Source organism: Ornithorhynchus anatinus, chromosome 5 (assembly GCF_004115215.2).
Source record: "Ornithorhynchus anatinus isolate Pmale09 chromosome 5, mOrnAna1.pri.v4, whole genome shotgun sequence".
NCBI classification, from domain to species: Eukaryota; Metazoa; Chordata; class Mammalia; order Monotremata; family Ornithorhynchidae; genus Ornithorhynchus; species Ornithorhynchus anatinus.
The window spans coordinates 1553121-1578607 of NC_041732.1; the positions used below are offsets into that span (position 1 = coordinate 1553121).

Below are 25487 nucleotides of genomic sequence, written 5' to 3' on the forward strand. Positions count from 1 at the left end.
CCCAAGGTAAAACAGGAGACAAGTGGAATTAGAACCCAGGTCCTTCTGACTCCCTGAGCCGCGTTCTAACCGTTAGGCAACACTGCTTCTCTGACCCTCTCGCGGCTATACGGGGGCCTCGGGGGACTGGCCCTCTCCTGCTCTCCACTTCCCCGACAATTACTACAGGCCCTAGTCTGGCCTTGTCCCCTCTTCCCCCACAGTCACGTGAGGCCCGAAGGCGGTATGATGGGCTGTGGCCATCATGGTGGCAAGATGCAGAAGTGGTTCCGGACTGGTGGCCCGTGGGGTGACAGCGGAGCAGTTCTGGGAAGGCTGTTAGGTGCCCAACTGGCCCCACTGTCCCTCCGGCCGGTGGAGCCGGGAAGTGCTCCCGGCCTCTGATCCCAGGTTCGGCCCTCACCCCCTCATCCTGGGAGTCGCGGTCTTCCTCTCTGATTCTCCCTCCCACCCCCCAGCCTCTCCTATTCCTGGCAGCCTGCGGGAGGCTCGCTGTCTCTGCTCCGTGGGTAGTGGGCAAGGCTGGCAGGCTCCCAGCACAGCTCGCCTCACCCCCAGGGCTAGGCTCTGCTAGCAGTCCTGGAGATGCACCCCCAAAACTGGGAGTCCTGCCCTCGCTCTGCCTGTCTCTATGAGGCTGCAGCCCTTTTCCTGCCCCCCAGCCCCTACTCACCCAAGACCCCAAGGGCGGTTGGTCCTGGTGCTTGCTCCTGCCTTGGTGGATCTGACCCGCTCGTGCCCGCTCGGAGCTATTCTTGTTGGGCACAGTCTGGTGCCAGGGGGCGGAGGAGCTTGAGGTGGGGGCTTGAGCGGTGTTGCGTGAGCTCAGCGCCGGGGGCGGTCGCCGGGGTCCAGCCGTTGAGGTCCAAGCTTGCCGTTAGTGTGCTTAGACTGGGAGCCCCCCGGGGAGGACCCCGTGGTGTCCAAGCCGGTGCCACCCTCCTATGAGCCCAGCGCCTGGCAGTGGGCAAGCTGCACCCCACAGTTATGAATCGGGGAGTTGGCTTGGGCCTCAACGGGCCAGACCATGGGGGAGAGAAGGCAGCCAAGGTCTGATGGCACCCTGGCCGCCCCGGGGGGAACAGTGCGGGCAACGGTGCCCAACGGGCTCAGCCAGGGTACAGCGGTGCGGGAGGAGCCCCTGGAAAGGTGGGGTGCCACATGGGGCCTGAGGGGGGCAGGTGTGACCTCTACGCAGCAAGGCTAAGATGCATCTGCAGTTCCCCAGTCCCGCTTCTGCAGAGTGAGGGAGCCCTGGGGGCCTGGTCTTGGGTGGGAGATGAGGCTGTTCTGAACCACTTTTTCCCCCAGCGTGGACAGAGGTGTCCAAGAAAGGACACCCCTGGAGAGCGTACAGGCGCGCTGACCGGGAGTCGGGCCTCCGTGACCAATGTTGTGGCCGGAGGGCTTCGGGGGGTGCCGCAGCGGCAGGGGCAGTCATCCCCCCGGCCATTCTGCCACCCGCCCCATGCCCAAGGGAAAGTTCAGGGCTGGTGCTGCTCCTGCCTCGACCCGCGGCCGTGCCAACCTGATGACGTGGGTGTCGCCACTCGGATCGGTGGCAGCGGGGCGAGGGCGAGTCTGGACCGGACGGCGCCGCCGCAACAAACCCGGCGGGCATGGGGCCGGGCTGCGGGCCGAAGGGCGAGACACCCGAACCCCCGGCCCCCCGGCCGCAGGGACTGTCCGGGGCTCCGACGCCAAGCGCCCGCTGGGTGAGATGAGGACAAGACGGGTTCCTGGCGGGTCTCGTCCCTGCTCCTTTCACCCCCTTCACGTTGGAAACCGAAACGTGGACCCTGGAGCGGCTGCCCTTCACCCCTGGGCCTCAAACCCTCCTCCTCCTCCTCCAGGAAGCCTGCCCGGATTGTCCAGGGGTAAGAAGCGGATTCCCGGCCCCCAACCCGTCTCACCCCTTGGCCGAAAGGGGTGATGGGGAGGGTCTCCCTGCTTACCCCGGGGTGGGGGCAAAAGTCAGGTCCCGCCCTCCCTGATCCGACCGGTCAGACCGGTTCTCTGGGCCAGGCCGGGCTGTGCCGGGCCACCTGGGTGAGTCACCGCCTGGCTGAGTCAGCCGTGTCTGCTCCGGGAGGGGACAGACACCCCCCACCCAGACTCCCGCCATCCCCCATCCCCCACTGCCACCCTGCACTCCTGGAATGGAGAACGCCGGGGGCGAGGCCAGGGCAGGGGAGGGGTCCTCAGGGTCCAGCCTGGGCTTCTTCCCCCAGAGAGCTGGGAGACAGAGAAGCGGCATGGCGTAGCGGATGGAGCCCGGGCCTGGGAGTCAGAAAGTCACGGGTTCTAATCCCTGCTGCTGCTGGTGACCTTGGGCAAGTCACTTCGCTTCTCTGGGCCTCGGTGACCTCTTCTGTAAAATGGGGAGTGAGACCGTGAGCCCCGTGAGACCGTGTCCAACCGATTTGCTTGTATCCACCCCAGTGCTTAGTATAGTGCCTGGCACCCAGTAAGCACTTAACAAATTCCACAATTATTATGATGATGAGGCAATTCTCTCTGCCCCGTGTACCCGTGCTTGTTCAGGGCAGGTTGCCCGGTCCCAAGGGGCCCAGGGTCTTTCCATTTGGTCTACGGCCTGGGGTTCCGCCACCACCGCCCCATCTCCTCATGCAGCCGGTGCCTCTGGGAGAGCAGGTGGAAGTGAAAAGATGTGGGGCAGAGACACCAGGCCCCTCCTGCCTCCTCCTCCTCCTCCCTCCTTGTGCCATCTTTCCCTTTCTGGAGGCAGAACGGGGCCCACTGGGTAAGGATGGGCACCCCGCCCACCGGCCAGCCCGCCTCATCCCCTAGCGCTGGGCGGCACCCCGTGCAGTGCCGTCTCCTGGCCCTGACTCCCGCCCGCCATGGATTTCGATCTGGCAGCAGGTAAGCTCTCGGTGGGGTAGGCTCAGGCGGGCCCCTCTCAGCTCCCTTCCCCCTCCGCCAGGCAGGGAGCTGAGGCCACCCCAGGCCCACACCCCCTCCCTGTCGTCCTGGGGGAGAGGGTGGGAGGGCCGGGAGGGCCGATCCCAGGATTGTGGATGGAGGGGGTGGGAGGTTCTGGTCTCTTCCCCTAACTAGGTGGGCCCTGCAGCAGGAGGGAGTTAGGCGAGACCCCAAGGAAGAGGGTGGCTCATTCTAGCTGTAGCTGCCTCATCCGCAGAGCCTCTGGTGCTGGGCTAGGGCGGAGGAGGCCGGGGCGTGACTTGTCCTCCATGGGTTGAGACCCCCACTGCCCGCCACAGTTGTAGACGCCCCTCCCTACACTGAGCCCAGCCTTCCGCACCCACGCCTGGCACCCTCAGCTTAGTTCCAGCTAATCGTTGCGTTCTCTCCTGGACAGCGGTGGGGCCTGACCCAAGGAAGGAGGAAGACAGCCACAAGCCGGGGGAGCCCAACACCCAGGCCAAAGTAAGAGCCGCCCCTCCACGGCCTCCCACAGGGTCTAGCGGGAGGGTAGGTCACAGTGACTGGGTCATCCCATCTGGGATTGATTTCAAATTTTCTTCTCCCCTGAGTTTTAACTCCTCGATGGCAGGGATGATATCTGGGAAGCAGCATGGCCTAGTGGGAATGGGGCTGGCAGTCAGAGGACCTGGGTTCTAATCCCCGCTCTATTTGTCTGCCTCATCTCCTTGGCCAGTCACTTCTCTGTGCCTCAGTTTGTAAAAGGGGGATTTGATACCTGTTCTCCCTCCTATTTAAAACTGTGAACCCCAGGTGGGACAGGGACTGTGTCCTACCAGATTATTAACCTAGTGCTTAATATAGTGTTTGGCAAATAGTAAGCATGTAACAAATGCCACAGTAAACATTATTGTTAATAATAATGGTGTTGGTTAAGCGATTACTATGTGCTAAGCACTGTACTAAGTGCTAGGGTACAGAAAAGCAAATGGAGTTGTACACAGTCCCAGGCCCACATGGGGCTCACAGTCTCAATCCCCATTTTACAGATGAGGTAACGGAGGCACAGACAAGTTAAGTGACTTGCCCCAGGTCACACAGCAGACAAGCGGCAGAGCCGGGATTAGAACCCCGGCACTGTAGGCTCAACGTGTCCAAAACCAAACTCATTTTCCTTCTCAAATCCTCTCCCATCCCTATTGAGACCAACACCATTCTTCCCATCTCCCAAACCCACAACATTGGCATTAGTCTCCTCTCTTTCAGCCCATCACCAAATCCTGTCAGTTCTTCCTCCCCTTCTCGAGTCAGCCCCTCCAAGCTGCTGTCTCCCTGCTCCCAGCCCTTGTCATATTTCAGCTCAATTACTGCATCAGCTGCCTCCCAGACCCCCTGCCTCAGTCTCGCCCCTCTCACTCCACTCTGCTGCCCAGGTCGTTTTTCTAAAACATTGCCCGTCTCCCCGCTCCACACGGATCTCCAATGGTCGCCCATTTCACTTCACATCAAGCAGAAATTCCTGACCGTTGGCTTTTAGGCATTCAGCTCTCTCCACCCCACCACTATCCTCGCTTCTCTCCCACTACACCCCAGCTCACACACTCCACTCAAGTCAACCTACTCGCCAGGCCTCATTTTCATCTCTCACCATGTTCTTAACTCATGGCCTCCCTGCCTTGATCTTCCTCCCCCTTCAAATCTGGCCGACCACAGCTCTCCCTCTCCAAGGCTCTTCCGAAACCACATCTCCTCATCAACCTTTCCTCTCCTCACCCTATTTCATTCAATCATAATTATTTAGCGCTTACTGTGTGCAGAGCACTGTACTAAGGCCTTGGGAAAATACAACAGTAAACAGACACATTTCCTGCCCAAAGTGAGCTCACAGTCTGGGGGGTTGGGGGAGACAGTCATTAATATAAATAAATGACAGATATGGTCCTAAGTGCTGTGGGGCTGGAAAGGGGGATGAGCAAAAAGAGCAATCGAGGGCAATGAAGAAGCGAGTGGGAGGTAAGGAAAGGGGGCATTAGGGAAGGCCAGCTGAGTGAGATAATAATATTGGTATTTGCTAAGCGCTTACTATGTGCAGAGCACTGTTCTAAGCGCTGGGGTAGATACAGGGTCATCAGGTTGTCCCACATGAGGCTCACAGTTAATCCCCATTTTACAGATGAGGTAACTGAGGCACAGAGAAGTTAAATGACTTGCCCACCGTCACACAGCTGACAAGTGGCAGAGCCGGGAGTCGAACCCATGACCTCTGACTCCGAAGCCCAGGCTCTTTCCACTGAGCCACGCTGCTTCCCCATAATGTTGGTATTTGTTAAGCGCTTACTATAAGTATTTCTCCATCACTTAAGCGCTTGGTGTTTCCTGCCCCCTCCACTAACCTACAGGACTTCTATATATGATAAGAGCTTGGGCCTGGGAGTCAAAGAACCTGGGGTTCTAATCAATTCTGCCAATTAGTTGCTATGCGACCATGGGCAAGTCACTTAACTTCTCTGGCCTCAGTTTCCTCAACTGTAAAAGGGGGATTCAATACCTGTTCTCCCTCCTACTTAGACCATGTGCCCCTTGCAGGACAGGGACCGTGTCCGACCTAATTAACTTGTACCTACCCCAGCACTTAGAACAGTGGTGGACACATAGTAAGCACTTAACAAATACCACATATACTGCTTCTCTCCCGTGCTAGATTGTAAACTCCCTGAAGGCGGGGATTGTATCTACCATCCACCTCCACATCAAACAGAAACTCCTCACTATTGGCTTTGAAATACTCAATTACCTTGTCCCCCCTCCTGGCTCACCTCGCTACTCTCCTACTATAACACAGCCTGGACACTTTGCTCCTCTAAGGCCAACCAACTGACCTTACCTCGATCTCATCTATCTCACAGTCAGCCTCTCACCCACATCCTTCCTCTGGCCTGGAACACCCTCCCTTTTTGTGGCCTGATCCAGCCCACGCACTTCGCTCCTCTAACGCTAACCCTCTTTCGTGCTAACTTCAGTCTCGTCTATCTCGCCGTGGACCTCTCTCCCTCCCACGTCCTGCCTCTGGCCTGGAACGCCCTCCCTCTTCAGATCCAACCAACAATTACTCTCCCCACCTTCAAAGCCCTATTGAAGGCTCATCTCCTTCCTTTCCTCTTCTCCCACTCCCTTCTGCATCACCTGGACTTGCTCTCTTTATTCATCACCTCCACCCCCAGAGGACTTAGGTACACAACTGTAATTTTATTTATTTATATTAATGTCTGTCTCCCCCTCTCGACTGTAAGCTCTCTGTGGGCAGGGAATGTGACTGTTATATATACTCTCAATTGCTTAGAACAGTGCTTTGCACACAGTAAGCCCTCAATAATGACTGACTAGCTGACAATTACTCTCCCCACCTTCAAAGCCTTATTGCAGGCACAGCTTCTCCAAGAGTCCTTCCCTAAGCCCTCATTTCCTCCTCCACTCCCTCTGGATCGCCCTTGCACTCGGATTTGTTCCCTTGATTCACTCCTCCCTCAGCCCCACAGCACTTCTGTGCCTAATTTATTTACATTAATATCTGTCTCCCCCTGTAGACTATAAGCTGTGGGCAGGGAACGTGCCCACCAACTCTGTTACAGAGCTGTACTCTCCCAAAAACACAGTACGGTGCTCTGCACACAGTAAGTGCTCAATAAATATGATTGAATGAACAATCACTCTCCTGCCCCTTCAAAGCCCTACTGAAGGCACATCTCCTCCAAGAGGCCTTATCAGACTAAGCCCCCCTTTTCCTCAGCTCCCCCCACTTCTGCAGCACGACTCGCTCCCTTTCCTCTTCCCCCACCCCCCGGTCCCCACCCCACATCACCTATGTATATATCTATAGTTCCATTTATTTAGATTGATGGCTGCTTACGTGTTTTGATGTCCGTCTCCCCGGCTGTAGACTGAACTTGTTGTGGGCAGGGAATTCATTCACTCAGTCATATTAATTGAGCGCTTACTATGTGCAGAGCACTGGACTAAGCGGTTGGAATGGACAATTTGGCAAAAGAGAGAGATAATCCCTGCCCAATGACAGGGAATGTCACTGTGCGGTGTTGTATGAAGCAGCATGGCTCAGTGGAAAGAGCCCGGGCTTGGGAGTCAGAGGTCATGGGTTCTAATCCTGACTCTGCCACTTGTCAGCTGTGTGACTTTGGGCAGGTTACTTAACTTCTCTGGGCCTCAGTTACTTCATCTGTAAAATGGGAATTAAGACTGTGAGTCCCATGTGGAACAACCTTATCACCTTGTATCTCCCCCAGCGCTTAGAACAGTGCTTTGCACATAGTAAGCGCTTAACAAATACCACCCTTATTTCCCAAGGGCTCAGTACAGTGCTCTGCACCCAGGAAGTGCTCAGTAAATAATAATAATAATGTTGGTATTTGTTAAGCACTTACTATGTGCAGAGCACTGTTCTAAGCGCTGGGGCAGATACAGGGTCATCGGGTTGTCCCACGTGAGGCTCACAGTTAATCCCCCATTTTCCAGATGAGGTCACTGAGGCCCAGAGAAGTGAAGCGCCTTGCCCACAGTCACCCAGCTGACAAGTGGCCGAGCCGGAATTCGAACCCATGACCTCTGCCTCCCAAGCCCGGGCTCTTTCCACTGCGCCACGCCGCTTCTCAAATACGGTGGAAGGAAGGAACAGCTCTTCTCTTGGCCCAGGTTGGCTCCGGGGACAGCTCAGAAAGCAGGAGCAGCAGCAGCAGCGATGCAGAGGCGGCCGGGAAGGTAACTCCCCAGCGCCCCCTGCTGTAAAGGGGTCAAGCATGCAGTGAGGGCCCCCCTTCTGCCCTCCCTAGGCCGACCGGGCCTCCCCTCTGGGGTTGGGGGTCTGCCCAGACCACCCCCCACAACCCCTCTCCCGGGTTGGGGAGGATGACACAGACCCCCACCCCCCCGCCCCGGGGATGCAGCACCTGCGTGGCTAGGCTGGGCCGGGAGGGGCCCACCATTCTCCCCTCTGCTCAGGACCACCAGCCCAAGGGCAAGCAGCCTCCCAAGGTGAAGAAGCCCAAAGGGAAGAAGGACAAGAAGAAGAAGAAGGCAGAGAGGGAAAAATCGCCCTGACCTCCCTTGCCTCTTCGACTGCCCCATGCCGATCGTGCCACCGCAGAGGCTGTGACTTTGTGTGAGCCCGTTGTTGGGCAGGGATTGTCTCTATCTGTTGCCAAATTGTACACTCCAAGCGCTTAGGACAGTGCTCTGCACATAGTAAGTGCTCAAATACTATTGAGTGAACGAATGGATATAAGCCTTGGGACTCCAGACTTGGATTTGCCCATGTACTTAGTACTGTGCCCAGGCCATAGGACTGACAGCTTGGGGGGCGGGGAGAGGGGAAGGAGGGGTCTGTGTTCAAGTAGACTGTCGGCTCGTTATAGGCAGGGAATGTATCTGCTAATGCGGTTCAGTTGCACTCTCCCAAGCGCTCGGTACGGTGGTCTGCACATGATAAGCACTCAATAAATAACATCGATTGACTGACTGCTAAGTTGTTGCCCCCCAGGTCTGGGCAGTGGGCCCCGAGCTGAGTCAGGGAGGTCTTCTCCCAAGGCCTTCTGCATTGCCTACTCCTGGCACGCAGGCCTGTTTCTCCTCCACCTGGTGCCCTCCCCGCCCCCCCACCCGCGTCACCCACACAAGACATACAGGACCAGTTGCGTCTGCTGCTCCCAGTGTCTCGCGCACCACCTCCACCCAACAGAGAGACCCCGGCGGCTGGGCCCGGTGGTGTTTATTTCTCCCGAGGACATGGAGGGGAGACACCACGGTTTCCGCGTAGGGCCCGGGCTCCAGGTTCCAGGCTGTGCAGTTGTGAGCCGAGCACCTCTGGGTGGGGGAGCGGACGGCCGAGGGCACCCCGGGCCGGCTGCCGAGCTCCAAGCAGCCGGGAGCCCCACCGGTGCCACTTCCTATGGCGAGTTTCCCCCGTGGGCCGGGTGGTCCCAGACGGAGGAGGGGATAAGGGACGGGAGGGGGGTCCAGTTGGGAGTCCAGGGAGTGCATGCGGGAGGGGGCCGGGGCCCCCCCACGGTCCAGGGTGGCCCGTCAGCGGACCAGGTGGAAGGTGAGCCAGTACATGGAGAGGGGCTGGACGGCTGCGATGGCCATGGTGAGGTACATGCGCAGCTGGTTGCGGGCCCCGCGTACCAGCACCCCCTCGGCCGCCGCCTCCGACAGGATCTTCAGCCGCAGGGTCCGGATCTGGGTGCGGGGGAGGGAGGAATGCTCAGTGAGGTGCTCCCCCCGGGGTCTGGGCGGGTGGAACTCGGAGATGACGCGGGGTCCCCCGGGAGCCGGAGAGGGGAGAGGATGCTGGTCTGCAGGCCTCAAGGGGGGAAGTGAACCCAACGAAGGGAGAGGGGAGAAAAAAATGGCCAGAATCTGCTCTGCCCTCGGAAACGCCAGCGGCCCGGGTGCCAACGGCCCAGGCCCAACAGTTGCCAGCCCTCCGGCCGCGTACCCTGGCCCATCTGAGCTCTGTTGAGGACCGGTCCGGGACTGCAGAGGCAGAGGAGTAGCAGGTACCAGAGTTGGGGGCTTGGAGTGGCTCAGGGAGAGGGTGAGGGGTCCCAGGAAAGTAGCACGAGGATGAGCCCCCCCCGGACCCGCGACCCGAGTTCGGCCCGTAGAAGTCGCCAGCCCCGACTCACCGTGAAGACGAAGATGGCCACGCAGCACCAGCTCAGGACGAGGTAGTAGCCCACCTTCCCGAAGAGCAGGCCGGTCACCACGCCGCCGATCATCCTGAGGGAGGCCACCCAGCCCCGCGGTCAGAGCCGGCCACCGCCCTCCACGGAGGCCTCCCCCCAGGCAGTCCCCCCGGCCCCCGGGGAGCCCCGGGCCAGGGCGGGAGGGGAGCCCGGACTCACCCCACATATTTGTACCCCGAGAAGGCGAGCAGGTCGATGGTGGTGAGGTCGGTGTTGACCGTGACCAAGTAGAGGCTAAGCAGGATGGCCAGGACCTCGACGATGAGCCAGGCCAGGGCCGAGCTGGCCTGCAGGCCCAGGGCGTCGGGGGAAAACCTGGGGGATCAGACCAGGGGAGGGGAGTGGAGAACAGAGGCTCAGGACCCCGTCAGCACTATTATATTTCCCGAGGGAGCAGGGGCCGTTCTCCAACCCGGACGGGCCCCTGGCTGTGCACGGACAGGACGCAGATGGCCCTCACTTGTGCCCCCGCCCCAAATGGATATGCTCGGCCCTAAACCGGGGACAAGGCCCGGGCTGCACAGCTCGTGGGAAGCTAGAGTCTGGTCTCGACTTGGTCGAGGGTCCCCCCCTAAACCCAGCCGCCCGGGACCCCAGTTTTCCCCAGCTTCTCCTCGCTCCTCCGACTGGGGCCTGGGGTTCACCTCCACCGGCCCTGCCGGTCCTGCGACCGCGGCCTCACCTGTCCTGGGTCCCCAGCGCTAGGCCTGCCACAAGGATGTAGGTGATGAAGGCCATGGCTGCAGGGAGAAGACAGAGCTGGTCAGAGATGGATAGACGGAGAGGGACCTCCCTTCTCCCCTCAACCCCTCCTCCTTCCCTCCCGGAGAATCCCCAGCCTCCTCCCGTCGGTGTCATGTGTCCCCACACTAGGCGTTGGGCAGTTGGTAAAGCCCTGGGCTCCAGGGCTGCAGCCAGAACTCCTTGGGGCAAAATGCAAAATGAGAAGCAGCGTGGCTAGCCGACAGAGGAAGGGTTTGGGAGTCAGAGGACCTGGATTCTAATCCCAACTCTGCCACTTGTCTATTGTGCAACCTTCATTCAGTGGTTATTTATTGAGCGCTTACTGTGTGCAAAGCACCGTACTAAGCACTTGACAGAGTACAACATGACAATCAACAGCCCCACCGGGCAAGTAACTTAACTTCTCTGTGCCTCAGTTGCCTCATCAGTAAAATGAGGAATAATACTCTGAGTACCATGTGGGGACATGATTAGCTTGTAATAATGTTGGTATTTGTTAAGCGCTTACTATGTGCAAAGCACTGTTCTACGCGCTGGGGGGGATACAAGGTCATCAGGTTGTCCCACGTGGGGCTCACAGACTTCATCCCCATTTGACAGATGAGGTAACTGAGGCCCAGAGAAGTAAAGTGACTTGCCCAAAGTCACACAGCTGGCAAGCGGCAGAGGCGGGGTTTGAACCCATGACCTCCAACTCCCAAGCCCAGGCTCTTTCCACTGAGCCACGCTGCTTAGTACAGTGCCTGGCACAGAGTAAGCGCTTAACAAATACCAATTAAAAAACCAACAAAACAAAAATAAAACTCGAGCAGAGAGTGAGGGTCTGGTTTTGACTGGGTCGCCGGTCCCACCCAAACACAGCCGCCCGGGACCCCAGCTCTCCCCAGCTTCACCTTGCTCCATCCGGGGCCCGGGGTTTCCCCCAACAAGCCCTGCCGGACACCCCGAGAAGCAGTACAGGGTCGTTCGAGGAGGCAGCAGGGAGAGGGGGGTGACCCACCCGCTCCCCACCCGCACCGGTCTTCACCACACCTGGGATGTAGAGATCTGGGGCGTTGATATCGAAGCGCGGGGCCACTGGGGTGTCCTGCTGGTACTGCACCTCCCAGTCCTGCGGAAATCAATCGACTGTATATCTTGCACGCTTTCCGTGTGCAGAGCACGCAGAGCACTGGACTAAGTGCTTGGGAGAGTAAAACACAACAATATAACAGACACACTCCCTGCCCACAACGAGCTTAAGGTCTAGAGAGAGAAGTCCGTGACGGTGAGACCCCGCGGGCCGGGCCGGTGCCCCCGCCACCCGTAACCTCCCCGCAGACCAGCAAGCACCAAGCCAACCGGGACCCCCGGGGCCAAGCAGGCTGTCAGGGGCAGGGGCGCGTCTGACCTGGTGCATGTAGGGGAACACCAGGAGGCCCAGCTTCTTCCCCACGTACACCGTGTCCACAGCAAAGTAGTACTTGAGCTTGTTGACGGGGATGAAGCGGTTGATCTGGCAGGGGTTAGGGAGAGACGGAACATCAGTGGGGGATTTCCAGTGATTTAGGTGATGATCCCACTTGCCTCCCGCCCCTCCCTTCAGAGACCTGCGGGGTCTGGGGGGAAGGTCAGAGGGCAAGAAGAAGGGTGGGGGAAATGCCAGGGGTTTAAAAGGGCCTGACCGGAGGCTCAGACCTGAGGGCTGAAGAGTGGGAAAGGGGGCCGGGAAACACTCACATTCTTGTCCACGATCTCCTTGCCCTGGCTGGCCAGGCTGCTCCCGTAGGCCACGGCGAAGTTGGACATGGGCTCGGAGAGGAAGGCCTGCGGGGGTGAGGCGTAGCCCGCACCCGGGGGCGGGGGGCGGGCCGGGAAACCCCGGCCCTGGCCGGAGCTGGTGTCATCAAAGAGCTGGTGGGGGTCCCCCAGGCCGGGGCTGGAGGCTGGCAGGCGTCTCTTGGAAGCTACAGACATGGGAGGGGAGAGGAGGAGGAGGAGGAGGACAAAGGAGAGGAGTCCAGCTTCAAACCTGGTCACCTGGAGCTTCCCTGATGCCCTACCCCAGACCTCCACATCCACTCTGTCCGCTCTCACACTTCAGACCTGGCCCCTCAACTCTCCGCCCCGCGAGAATCTCCCGTCGCCACTCCTTCACCAGCATCCCATTTAGACTGTGAGCCCATCCCTGGGCAGGGATTGTCTCCATCTGTTGCCAAATTGTCCATTCCAAGCGCTTAGTACAGTGCTGTGCACACAGTAAGTGCTCAGTAAATACTACTGAATGAATGAATGAATAGTAGAGAAGCGGCTCTCCGTCCAAACGGCTACTCTGCTAATCCATTCATTTACCTTAACCCGCCCTCACTACTAGAGAAGCAGTATGGCGTAGTGGATGGAGCACGGGCCTGGGAGTCAGGAGATCATGGGTTCTAATCCCGGCTCGGTCACTTGCCTGCTGTGCGACCTTGGGCAAGTCACTTCACCTCTCTGGGCCTCAGTTCCCTCATCTGTAAAATGGGGATTGAGACTGTGAGCCCCACATGGGATGGGGACTGTGTCCAACCCGATTTGCTTATATCTACCCCAGCGCCTAGTACAGTGCCTGGCGCATAGTAAGCACTTTACAAATGCTATAATTATTATTTTTATTATTACCACACCTGACTCCTTGCTGACCTCCCTGCCTCCTGACTCTCCTCTCTACAATCCACACGTCACTCTGCTGTCAGGATCATTTTTCTAAAAGACTCGCTGTTAGACGTCTTCCCACCCCTGAAGAACCTCCAGTAGCTGCTCATCCACCTCCACATCAAAGAGGAACTCCTAACCACTGGCGTTAAAGCAGTCAATCAACTCGACCCCTTCTACATCACCTTACTGATCTACTACAGCCCAGCCTGCACACTTCACTTCCCTAGTGTCAGCTTGCTCAACGTACCCCGATCTCTTCTGTATCGTCACTGACCCCTTCACCACATCCTCCCTCTGGCCTGGAACTCCCTCCCCCTTCCGTAAATGTCACACCGCCATTTCCCTCCCTTCAAAGCCTAATTCAGGTCATCTCTCTTCCAAGAACACTTCCCCAATTAAGCTGTTTCTCCAATTCCCTCTTCTCCCTTCTGCGTCATCCACGCCCTTGGATCTGTACCCTTTGAGCACTTGATATTCACCCTGCTCTCAGGCCCATAGTACTTGTGTACATATCCCTAATCTATTCATAATAATAACAGTAACAATAATAATGATGATGATAGTATTTAAGCGCTTACTATGTGCCAGGCACTGTACTAAACACTGCAGTGGTTTCAAAGCTCTCCATCACCTTGCCCCTTCTTTCCTCACCCCTCTTCTCTCCTTCTACATCGCAGCCTGCACACTCCGCTCCTCTGGTGCCGCTCACCTTCTCATTGTGCCTCGATCTCGCCTGTCCCGCCATTGACCCCCGGCCCACTACCTACCTCTGGCCTGGAACGCCCTCCTCCCTCAAATCCGACAATCATTCTTCCCCCCTTCAAAACCCTCCTGAAGGCACATCTCCTCCAAGTGGCCTTCCTAGATTAAACCCCCCATTTCCTCAGCTCCCCCTCCCTTCCGCGTCACCTCGACTCGCTCCCTTTGCCCTTCCCCCTCGCCCCAAAGCATTTATGTATATATGTAAATATCTATAATTCTATTTATACTGATGCAGGTTTACTTGTTTTGATGTGTATATATCTATAATTCTGTTTATATTGATGCCTTACTTATTTTGATGTCCCCTCCCCAGACTATAAATCCGGTGTGGGCAGGGATTGTCTCTCTATTGCTAAACTGTACTTTCCAAGTGCTTAGTAGAGTGCTCTGCACATAATAAGCGCTCAATAAATACGACTGAATTAATGAACGAGTGAAAGTTAGACAAAGTCCCTGTCCCATGTGGGGCTCACAGTCTTAATCCTCATTTTACATATGAGGTAACTGAGGCACAGAGAAGTGACTTGCCCAAAGTCACCCAGCGGGGAAGTAGCAGAGCCGAGATTAGAACCCATGACCTTCTGACTCCCAGACCCATGTCCTATCCATTAAGCCATTCTGCTTCTCATAAACTGTGAGTCCGTTGTTGGGCAGGGATTGTCTCTGCTAATTGTACTTTCCAAGCGCTTAGTACAGGACTCTGCACACAGTAAGCGCTCAATAAATTTGACTGAATGAGTGAATGATTAATTTGCATCCGTCTCCCCCTCTAGACAGTAAAGTCATTCATTCGTTCAATCATATTTGTTGAGCGCTGTGTGCAGAGCACTGTACGAAGCGCTTGGGAGAGTACACTGTCATTATAAACTGATTCATTCCCTGCCCAGAACGAGTTTATGGTCCTTCTCCCTCTTGGCCACGACCGGTCCCGTTGAGGGCAGGGAACGTGTCTACCAACTCTGTTGTACTGGACTCTCCCAGGCGGTTAGTACAGTGCTCTGCCCATAGTATATGGTCTATATGTACCACTGATGTTTTGCAATCTGTCTCCCCCTTTTAGACTTGTGAGTCCGTTGTTAGGCAGGGATTGTCTCTGTTGCCGAACTGTACATTCCAAGTGCTTAGTACTGTGCTCTACACACAGTAAGTGCTCAATAAATAATAATAATGTTGGTATTTGTTAAGCGCTTACTATGTGCCAAGCACTGTTTTAAGTACTGGGGTTGATACAAGGTAATCAGGTTGTCTCACGTGGGGCTCACAGTCTTCATTCCCATTTTAGAGATGAGGTAACTGAGGCACAGAGAAGTGAAGTGACTTGCTCAAAGTCACACGCTGAGAAGCGGCATGGCTTAGTGGAAAGAGCCCAGGCTTGGGAGTCAGAGGTCATGGGTTCTAATCCCAGCTCTGCCACTTATCAGCTGTGACTTTGAGCAAGTCACTTCACATCTCTGCGCCTCAGTTCCCCCATCTGTAAAATGGGAATGAAGTCCGTGAGCCCCAAGTGGGACAACCTGATGACCTTGTATCTACCCCAGCGCTTAGAACAGTGCTTGGCAGATAGTAAGCGTTTAATACCAACATTATTATTATTCTCTGCGCCCCAGTTACCTCATCTGTAAAATGGGGATGAAGACCATGAGCCCGATGTGGGACAACCTGATGACCCTGTATCAACCCCAGCGCTTAGAACAGTGCTCTGTACATAGTAAGCGCTTAACAAATACTCTTATTATTATTATTAGCAGCGTGGCTCAGCGGAATGAGCCCGGGCTTGAGAGTCAGAGGTCATGGGTTCTAATCCTGACTCCACTTAGCTGTGTGGATTTGGGCAAGCCACTTCACTTCTATGTGCCTCAGTTCCCTCATCTGTAAAGTGGGGGTGAAGATGGTGTCCCCCAGGTGGGACAACCTAATTCTCTTGTATCTCCCCCAGTGCTTAGAACGGTGCTTGGCACATAGTAAGCGCTTCCCAAATACCAACATTATTAAGTGGTGGAAGCGGGATTAGAACCCACGGCCTCCGACTCCCAAGCCCCTGCTCTTGCCACCAAGAGGGGCAGCGGGTCTCAGCGGAAAGAGCACAGGCTGGGGACTCAGCGGTCATGGGTTCTAATTCCAGCTCCGCCACTTGTCAGCTGTGCGACCGTGGGCGAGTCTCTTCACTGGGCCTCAGTTCCCTCCACTGGAAAATGGGGATGAAGGCTGTGAGCCCCACGCGGGACAGCCTGATCACCTTGTAACCTCTCCCTGCGCTTGGAACAGTGCTTTGCACATAGGAAGCGCTTAAAAAAAAATGTTGCTATTTGTTAAGCGCTTACTATGCGCAGAGCACTGTTCTAAGCGCTGGGGTAGACACAGGGGAATCAGGCTGTCCCACGTGGGGCTCACAGTCTTCATCCCCATTTTACAGATGAAGTAACTGAGGCGCAGAGAAGTGAAGTGACTTGCCCACAGTCACACAGCTGACAAGTGGCCGAGCCGGGATTCGAACCCATGACCTCTGACTCCAAATGAGGGGCTCAACTTCCACTGAGCCACGCTGCTTCTCCAGATGGCTTAATAAATGCCATCTTTATTATTATTACTAGTGAGTGGTCGCCGGAGGAGCAGCCCCCTGGCCTTGGTGGGCGCCTCCCCTCAGGTCCTGCTTAGCCCCAATTTCCCGGGATCCCCCGCGAAGGCAGGTGGCTTCCCAGGATCCCCCGCGCCCCACTCCTGCCAACCCCCCCGGACCCCGCATCGCCCGCCATTGGAGGCCCCGCCCCCTCCCCCCCCCCCGGGCACGTCCGCCACTTACGCTGCCGGGGTCCCCCCCCGCCCCCCGCCGGGTTCATCCTCCGCCGGGGCTCCCGCCGCCTCCGCCGCCGCCCGAGTCCCGCCGCTCGGTCCCGCCCTGCGCCACGTGCCGGCGCCGGCCCCGCCCCCTCGGCCGGTCCGGCCAATAGGCGAGCGGATCCCGGCCGCTCCTCCGAGCTGATTGGACGGGCCTTTTCCGCCCGCTCCCCGGGAGGACTACAACTCCCAGAAGGCAAAGCGGCGCGCCCACAGCGGCGGCCGCGGGGCTTGCCGGGAAGTGCAGGTCCTCGAGGGACCTTTTATTCATTCATTCATTCAATAGTGTTTATTGAGCGCTTACTATGGGCAGAGCACTGGACTAAGCGCTTGGAATGAACAAGTCGGCAACAGATAGAGACGGTCCCTGCCGTTTGACGGGCTTACAGTCTAATCGGGGGAGCCACGTTGCGCCGAGCCCCGACCGGGGTGATCTGCAAGGGCCGGAGCCGTGCCTCAGTTTCCCCATTCTAACCCAGGAAGCCCTCCTACCCGAGGTCTCAGATTCAATCATATTGATTGAGCGCCTACTGTGTGCAGAGCACTGGACTGAGCGCTTGGAGTGTGCTAGAGACCATCCCTGCCCAGTGACGGGCTCCCAGTCTAAACGGGGGAGACAACAAAGTAAAACGACAAAAGAAAACGAGCAGTCTATAGGAGACATCATCAAGATAAATAGCATCATAGAGATATACACATTATTAACAAAATAAATAGGGTAATAATATAGACAAATATAGTGCAGAGGGGAAGGGGGAAGAGCAGAGGGGGGAATGGGGAGGGGAGGAGGAGCAGAGGGAAAGGGGAGAAGCTCAGTCTGGGAAGGCCTCCCGGAGGAGGTGAGCTCTCGGTCGGTTTTGAAGAAGACTCTCAGGGTCTCTCTCATAGCTACGATCAATTCACCAATCAATTATGGGTTCTTATCCTGACTCCGCCACTCATCTACTGTGTGACTTTAGGCAAGTCACTTCAGTTCTCTGGGCCTCTGTTACCTTATCTGTTAAATGGGGATTGAGACTGTAACCCCCACAGGTGGGACAGGCACAGTTTTCAACCTGATTTGCTTCTAATAATAATAATACTCATATTTATTAAGCGCTTACTATGGGCCAAGCACTGTTCTAAGCGCTGGGGTAGATACAAGGTTATCAGGTTGTCCCACGTGGGGCTCACAGTGTTAATCCCCATTTTACAGATGAGGTACCTGAGGCACAGAGAAGTGAAGCGACTTGCCCAAGGTCACACAGCAGACAAGTGGCAGAGCTGGGATTAGAACCCACGACCTCTGACTCACAGGCCTGTGCTCTTTCCACTACGTTGTGCTGCTTCTACTAATGATGGCATTTGTTAAGCTCTTACTAAGTGCCAACTACTGTTCTGAGCGCTGGGGGGATATAAGCAAATCAGGTTGGACACCGTCTCTTGTCCCACATGAGGCTCGCAGTCTCGATCTCCATTTTACAGATGAGGTAACTGAGGCATAGAGAAATGGAGTGACTTGCCCAAGATCACATAAAAGACAAGTGGCAGAGAGGGGATTAGAACCCATTGACCTTCTGACTCCCAGGCCCGCACTCTATCCACTACACCATGCTGCCTGCATCCACTCCATCGCTTAGTACAGCGCCTGGCACATAGTAAGTGATTAACAAATACCATAATTATTATTATTAGTCCTATTTACTGAGCACTTACTGTGTGCAGAGCACCATACTAAGTGCTTGGAAGAGTTCAATATGAGTTGGTAAACGTCCCCCTCCCCAAAAGAGCTCTCCCAGGGTCTTGTTTCTTTACTCCCTTCCGTCCTCAAATCAGGCCTGGCAGCATGCTAGCTTTCCCAGCTGCCCCACCCCTCATTCCTGTTCCTATCCCTTACCCCCACCCTCTAAAGTCCCGCCGTCTTCTTCTCGTATTCTCAGTTACAAGTTCACTCACCTAAAGCCCCTCAGCGTGGCTTACCCTCCTCTTCCCACTCCTCCAGCCTCTCTGCCCTCTCCCTGACCCCACGCCCAGATCTTGCCAGAAGCCAGTTCTGCCAAGCAATAGGCTTGGTGCACTCACATCTCCACCCCACCCCTGGATTCCAGATGTGTGGGTGGAGCAGACGTGACCCTCACAGCTGTCTGGGCTGGACTCCAGCCTCCCTCATCCTGGGCTCCTAACAGGACAGAGTTTCCGAGTGGGTTGGAAAGACCCCAGATTGGGACTCGTGGCACGCTAGCGCTCCCAGATGCCTCCGCTCCTCCTCCTTCCTGTTTCCATCCCATCCCCCCCCCCACTCTCTAAAGTCCCACGGTCTTCTTCCCATGTTCTCAATGGATATTTGAATCCCTCTCTCTTCGGTCCATCCCGAACAGCCAGGAGGGAGGGAAAGGGAGGAAAGAAACAAAATCTCAGGAGAGCTCCTTGTGGGCAGGGAATGTGTCTACCAGCTCTGTCATATGGAACTCTCCCAAGCGCTTAGTACAGTGCCTGGGTCGTCGGGTCCCCCTCGGCTGTCGGGTCTCCCCCTTCCCACCACAAAGTCCTCGGGGGGTGCGGGATCCTGGGGGTCAGTGATTAGACTGTGAGCCCGTCATTGGGCAGGAACTGTCTCTATCTGTTGTCGAATTGTACATTCCAAGCGCTTAGTACAGTGCTCTGCACGTAGTAAGCGCTCAATAAATACTATTGAATGAATGAAACACTAATATAAATAAATTGCAGATATGGACATACCTGCTGTGGGCCTGGAAGCGGGGGGTGGTGGATGAATAATAATAATAACAATTCTGGTATTTAAGCACTTACTATGTGTAAGGCATTGCACTAAGTGTTGGGGTGGATACAAGGAAAGTGGGTTGGAAACAGTCCCTGTCCCATGTGGGGCTCACAGTCTCAATCCCCTTTTTACAGATGAGGTAGCTGAGGCCTAGAGAAGTGAAGTGACTTGCCCAAGGTCACCCAGCAGACCAGAGGCAGAGTGGGGATTAGAACCCATTGACCTTCTGACTCCGAGGCGTGTACAGGAGCGAGTCAGGGCAATGCAGGAGGGAGTGGGAGAAGAGGAAGGGCGGGGGGGGGTGGGGGGGCTTAGGGAAGACCTCTTGGAGGAGATGTGCCCTCAATAAGGCTTTGAAGGGAGGGAGAGTTATTGTCGGATTTGAGGAGGAAAGGCATTTCAGGCCAAAGGCAGGATGGGAGTAAGGGGTCAGCAGTAAGATAGATGAGATTGAGGCAAGTTTAGCATTAGAGGAGCGAAGTGTGTGGAATGCATCTTAGCAGAGGAGTAGCGAGGTGAAGTAGGAAGAGGCAAGGTCACTGAGTGCTTTAAAACCGGAGGTGAGGAGTTTTTGTTCGATGCGGAGGTGGCTAGGCAACCCCTGGAGTATCTTGAGGAGTGGAGAAACATGAAGGTTGTTGTAGAAAAATGATCCTGGCAGCAATACGGACTGGAGTGGGGAGAGACAGGAAGCTGGGAGGTCAGCAAGGAGGCTGATTCAATAATCAAGGTGGAATAGGATGTGATGGTATTTATGTGGAAGTAGTTTGGATGGAGAGGAAAGGGTAGATTTTAGCGATGTTGTGAAGGTGGAACCGAGAGGATTTTCATTCATTCAATCATATTTATTGAGCACTTACGGTGTGCAAAGCACTATACTAAGCGATAGGAGAGTACAATACAACAATAAACAGACACATTCCCTGCCCACAATGAGCTTACGGTCTAGAGTGGGGGAGACAGACATTAATATAAATTACAGATATGTGCACAGGTGCTGTGGGACTGGAGGGGGGGGATGAACAAAGGGAGCAAGTCAGGGTGACCCAGAAGGGAGTAGGAGAAAAAAAAAGGGGAATTTAGTCAGGGAAGGCCTCATGGAGGAGATGTGCCCTCAGTAATGCTTTGAAGGGAGGGAAGGTAATTGTCAGAATTGAGGAGGGCGTTTCAGGCCAGAGGAGGTAAGTGGACAAGGGATCAGCAGTGAGATAGATGAGATCAAGGCACAGTGAGAAGGTTGGCATTAGAGGAGTAAAGTGTGCGGGCTGGGATGTAGTAGGAGAGTGGCAAGGTGAGGTAGGAGAGGGGCAAGATGATTGCTTTAAAATCAAAGGTGAGAAGGTTTTGTTTAAGGAGGAGGTGGATGGGCAGCTCCTGGGGTTTTTTGAGGAGTGGGGAAACACGTCCTGGATGTTGTTATAGAAAAGTGATCCGGGCAGCAGAGTGAAATATGGACTGGAGTGGGAAGAGGCAGGGGGCTGGGAGGTCAGCAATGAGGCTGAGGCAGTAATCAAATCAGGAGAGGATAAGTGATCGTATTACGTGGTAGCAGTTTGGATGGAGAGGAAAGGTCGTATTTTAGCGAGGTTGTTAGGGTGGAAGTTTCAGTGATGGATCGAAATATGTGGGTCGAATGTGAGAGAGGAGTCAAGGACAAGGCAAAAGAGAAGGCAGTGCCTGGAGCTGCAGACACCAAACGTGAGAACACAAAGGTGAGTCTAATTTGGCCCTGATTGGCCTTTCCCATCACAGACACCAACCATAGGTGAATTTCACCCTCAGTGACGTGTTCAGATACGAAGGACCATTCCAAATAAATCACACCTTGTACTTGAATCTGTCTTGCACAGTCTTGTCCTCGGGGCCGCTTTTTGCTGAGCACTGAGAGACACACCACCCTCCTCCTCCCTCATCTGTCCTGGGAGCAGAGCAGACTCTTCTAGCCAAAATGCCGAGGAGGTAGCCAGGTGTGACAGAGCCAAGAGGATGGCCGGCGAGGGGCTTGAGAAGAGCAGACTTTGTTAGCTAAAAGGGCAAGGAGGTAGGCCATGTGACCCGGACCCTCACCCAACTCCCGATCCACGGTGGACATGGGTGAGGGCTGGGGAAGGAGGTGAGATTCTGCCTTGGATGGGGAGTGGGGGCTGTGGTCCTTCCGAGAAGCGGGGTCCCACTCCCTGGTCCCTTCTCCCTCTTTCCCCCGCCCGTGAGTCTCTAGAGGATGGCCGGCGAGGGGCTTGAGGAGAGCAGACTCTTCTGGCCAAAAGGCCGAGGAGGTAGCCAGGGGTGACCGAGCCAAGAGGAGGGTCTTGAGGAGAGGCAGCGGGAGAGGGGGGAGGATGGGGGCGGCATAGCTCCCCCCTCCTACCTCTATTTCCTCCCCTCCCCTATTTCCCCTCCCCAGATGTGGCCAATTTCCTCCGGGCCCGGGGGCGGAGTCCAGATGTGAGGCGGAGATGCCACAAAGGTCTCGGGTTTCCGGGGAGGGGAGAGATGGGGTGAAACCCCGCCTCGCCCAGTCCGGCCGAAGAGGCCCGTGTCGGGGAAATCCCGGTCGGGGCGGGGCTCCCGGCTCCTCCCCTTGCCTCAGTTTCCCGTGGGGCGGGGTTTCCCAAGCGGCTGAGCCTCGCCCCCTCTTCCTCCTCTCCCCCTGCCCCTTGGCCCGGGGCCCAAACGCTCTCCCCGCCCTCGCCAGCGCCGCAGCCAAGGGCCCGGAACCGAAACTCCGCTGGTTTTTTCGGAGGAGAAGAAAGTCTGTGTCTGTGTAGGGGGCCGGAGGCGTCTGTCCAGGCTCCCTGCCGTCGGGGGGCCGAGGCGGCGGCGGTGCCCTCCACCCCCCGGCGGGCGCGATGCGCCAGGGCGCGTTGCTGGTCCTGGCGCTCCTGGCCTACGCGGCCTACCTGGCGCTGGGCGCCCTGGTGGTCTCGGCCATCGAGCGGCCGCACGAGGGGCGTCTGCGGGCCGAGCTGCGGGTCCTGAAGGGTGAACTTTTGGGCGGCAGCCCCTGCCTGGCCGAGCCGGCCCTGGAGCGCTTCCTGGAGCGGGTGCTGGCCGCCGGCCGGCACGGGGTGTCGGCCCTCCACAACGCTAGCGCCCCGTCCAGCTGGGACTTCGCCTCGGCCCTCTTCTTCTCCAGCACGCTGGTCACCACCGTGGGTGAGTGCTGACCCCCCTCCTCCCTCCTCCGCCCCTGTTTGGGGTCACCGCGCCCCTCCCGACCCCCCCCGACCCCGATTCCGGACCGACGGCGTGGAGGACTCAAGGCAGGATCGGAAAGAGGGGGATTCCCAGATGGGGACGCCAGCTCACCTGAGGAGCGCTTGGGTGTGGGAGCGTGGGGAGGGCGGCACTCTGGGGTTCCCCTCCTCTCTAGGCAAGGGGATCTGGGGGAGGGGGGAGAGCAACCGTCCGGTCCCCCTCCTCTCTCCTTTATGGTCCTCCTGCCCTGTTTCTCCGCCTTTTCCCCTCCTCCCCCGGCTGCTGGGAGGCTAACCGGGCCCGAAGGGAGGGGGCGGCCTCTGTCCACGTCCCCCGATCAGGGCTTCTCCTCTCCGGGCCGACCCGTATGTGCCCGCCTTCATTTCTCCACGACCACCGTGCCCGGGCTGGCTGTGTTGGCAGCCCCCCGGCGTCGGTCCCGTGTCCGTGCCGTGGAGGCCCGTGCCCGGGGGGCGAGGGAGCGGGGGGAGGGCACCAAGTCGGTTTTCTGGCCTCGGTGGCCGGTCCGGCCGGACCCGCCGGCTCCCGGCCTGCAGCTGACCCGGGGCGGAGCGGGGAGACCGAACCGGCCGGGAGGGGCCGGGTTGGGACCCCGGACCCTCACCCAACTCCTGATCCACGGTGGACATAGGTGGGGGCTGGGGAAGGAGGGAAGAGTCTACCCTGGAAGGGGAGTGGGGGCTGTGGTCCTCCCGAGAAGTGGGGTCCCACTCCCTGCCCCCTTTTCTCTCTTCCTCACCACCCGTGAGTCTCTAGTTGACCCAGAGGGCAGTGGCCCCGGTGACCAGCTACTGCCCCCACCTCAACCTTGTGCTCACCCTGGGGTGGAAGTGTCCAGTTGGACGCTGGACTTGGGGCAAGACCTGGAGACTTGGGGGTGGAGCCTGGTGCCGAACAGAAGCTGGACTAGAAGGAAATAATTATGGTACTCGTTAAGCGCTTACAGTGCGCCAAGCATCCTTCAACGCCCTGGAGTGGATACAGGTTAGTCAGGTTCGTCACAGTCTCTGTCCCAGCTTGGGCTCATGCTCTTTTATCCCCATTTTACAGATGAGGGAACTGAGGCACAGAGGAAATTAAGTGATGTGCCCAAGGTCACACAGCAAAGTGAGGGAACCAGGATTAGAACCCAGGTCCTTCTGACTCCCAGGCCCGCACTCTATTCACTAAGCCACACTGCTTCTAATGGAGGGTGGGAGGTGGGCCCCTCTTCCTCCCTCCCTCCCTCACTGACCTGCGCCCCACCTCCACATGCTTCCCGCGCAGGGTACGGCTACACCACCCCCCTCTCGGATGGGGGCAAAGCCTTCTCCATCTTCTTCGCCCTGGTCGGGGTGCCCTTCACCATGCTGGTGTTCACCGCCACGGCTCAGCGGCTGTCGGCCCTCTGCACCGCGGCGCCCCTCACCCGCCTGCGCCTCCGCCTGGGCTGGGACCGGCGCCAGCTCGCCCGCTGCCACCTGGTGCTGCTGCTGCTGGCCGTGCTGACCCTCTTCTTCCTGGTGCCCGCCGCCGTCTTCGCTCACCTGGAGGAGGCCTGGACCTTCCTGGATGCCTTCTACTTCTGCTTCATCTCCCTGACCACCATCGGGCTGGGGGACTACGTCCCGGGGGAGCAGTTCGGGCAGAAGAACCGGGCGCTGTACAAGGTTCTGGTGACCGGTGAGTGGGGGAAGGTGGGCACAGTGGTCCCGAGTGAGGGATCGTGCCCAGCTCCTGCCTTTCAACCACCTACTTGGAGGTGTCTTGAGCCATGGGCCGAGCAGATCCCTCCTGAAAGGCGATTCTCTTGTCTTCTCCTGGGGGGCCTGGACCCCTGGCTCGAGATCAAGGGGCCACCCTCCCTCACCCCCAATTCTCTAGGGTGGAGACATCCAGGAAGTGCCACCCACAGGGGTGGGCTGCTACCATTTTGTAGATCTGCCAGGCAGGCAAAGGGAGCTGAAGAACTTAGAGCAGGGTGGAGATGTGTGAGTCTGCCTCACCCGTTGCTTATCTGGAGTTCAATTAATCACCTGTCTGGCTGATGTGGCTGTGTCTGCCCATCCTGAACTGGGGTGGAAGTGGAGGTGGAGGGGGTAGGAGATGGCCCAGCTGCTGTCAAGCACTGGGATAGATACAAGCTAATCAGATTGGACACAGACCTTATCCTACATGGGGCCCACAGTTTTAATCCTCATTGTAGAGATGAGGGAATTGAGGCACAGAAAAGGTAAGTGACTTGCCCCAGGTCACACGGGAGATGAGTGGCAAAGCTGAGATTAGAACCTAGATCCTTCTGACTGCCAGGCCCATGCTGTCTCCACTAGGCCGTGCCGCTTCTCTTGGCTGGAGGCACGCCTGTGGGTGAACGTCCGGGGAGGGGGCCGACCCGAGTCCTCCATCAGGCACGGCTGCCTGGCTCGCTGGGGGTTGGGCCTGCGCCAGGAGCGGGCCGGCCCTCAGCCAAGCTCATCGTGCCCACAGCCTACCTGCTGCTGGGCCTCGTGGCCATGGTGCTTGTGCTCCAGACCTTTCACAAGGTGGCCGACCTCCACGGCCTTACCGAGCTGGTGCTGCCGCCTGCCGCCGCCGAGGAAGAAGAGGAAGACGATCGCGCGGGCATCCTGGCTGCCGGTCCACCCAACTCTGCCTTCCCACCCGTCCATGCCAACTACTCCAGCATGGCCCGGTAGCCCCGGCTTGCCGCCCCCGGCCCCTGCTGGGCAGGGGCCGGCACCCTTCCTGGCCAGGACTGACCCTCTCCCGTGGCCTCGGCCCCTTCTCTGGTGCCCGACCCCTCATGCCCGTGGAGACATCATTCAGATTATATTTTTTTGTGGCATTTCAAA

The 25487-nt window shown here is 57.3% G+C and overlaps 2 protein-coding genes and 1 long non-coding RNA gene across 3 annotated transcripts; 2 read left to right on the forward strand and 1 right to left on the reverse strand.

Annotated features, from left to right (window-relative positions):
• The first annotated feature begins 2437 nt into the window (after positions 1-2437).
• On the forward strand, positions 2438-8391 carry LOC120638406. The gene is made up of 3 exons (XR_005660054.1): positions 2438-3411; positions 7612-7677; positions 7918-8391. It is a non-coding gene; the product is annotated as an uncharacterized LOC120638406 (long non-coding RNA).
• Positions 8392-8665: 274 nt separating this feature from the next.
• Positions 8666-16698, reverse strand: YIF1B (Yip1 interacting factor homolog B, membrane trafficking protein). The gene is made up of 8 exons (XM_029065312.2): positions 16642-16698; positions 12126-12352; positions 11797-11901; positions 11439-11517; positions 10345-10402; positions 9822-9977; positions 9603-9696; positions 8666-9153 (listed from the first exon to the last, which is right to left on the reverse strand). The coding sequence occupies exons 1-8, from the start codon at positions 16676-16678 to the stop codon at positions 8998-9000; spliced, it is 912 nt and encodes a 303-aa protein (XP_028921145.1). The 5' UTR covers positions 16679-16698; the 3' UTR covers positions 8666-8997.
• Positions 16699-21865: 5167 nt separating this feature from the next.
• KCNK6 (potassium two pore domain channel subfamily K member 6) lies at positions 21866-25487 on the forward strand. Its single transcript, XM_029065313.2, has 3 exons — positions 21866-22593; positions 23923-24318; positions 25123-25487. The coding sequence occupies exons 1-3, from the start codon at positions 22287-22289 to the stop codon at positions 25329-25331; spliced, it is 912 nt and encodes a 303-aa protein (XP_028921146.1). The 5' UTR covers positions 21866-22286; the 3' UTR covers positions 25332-25487.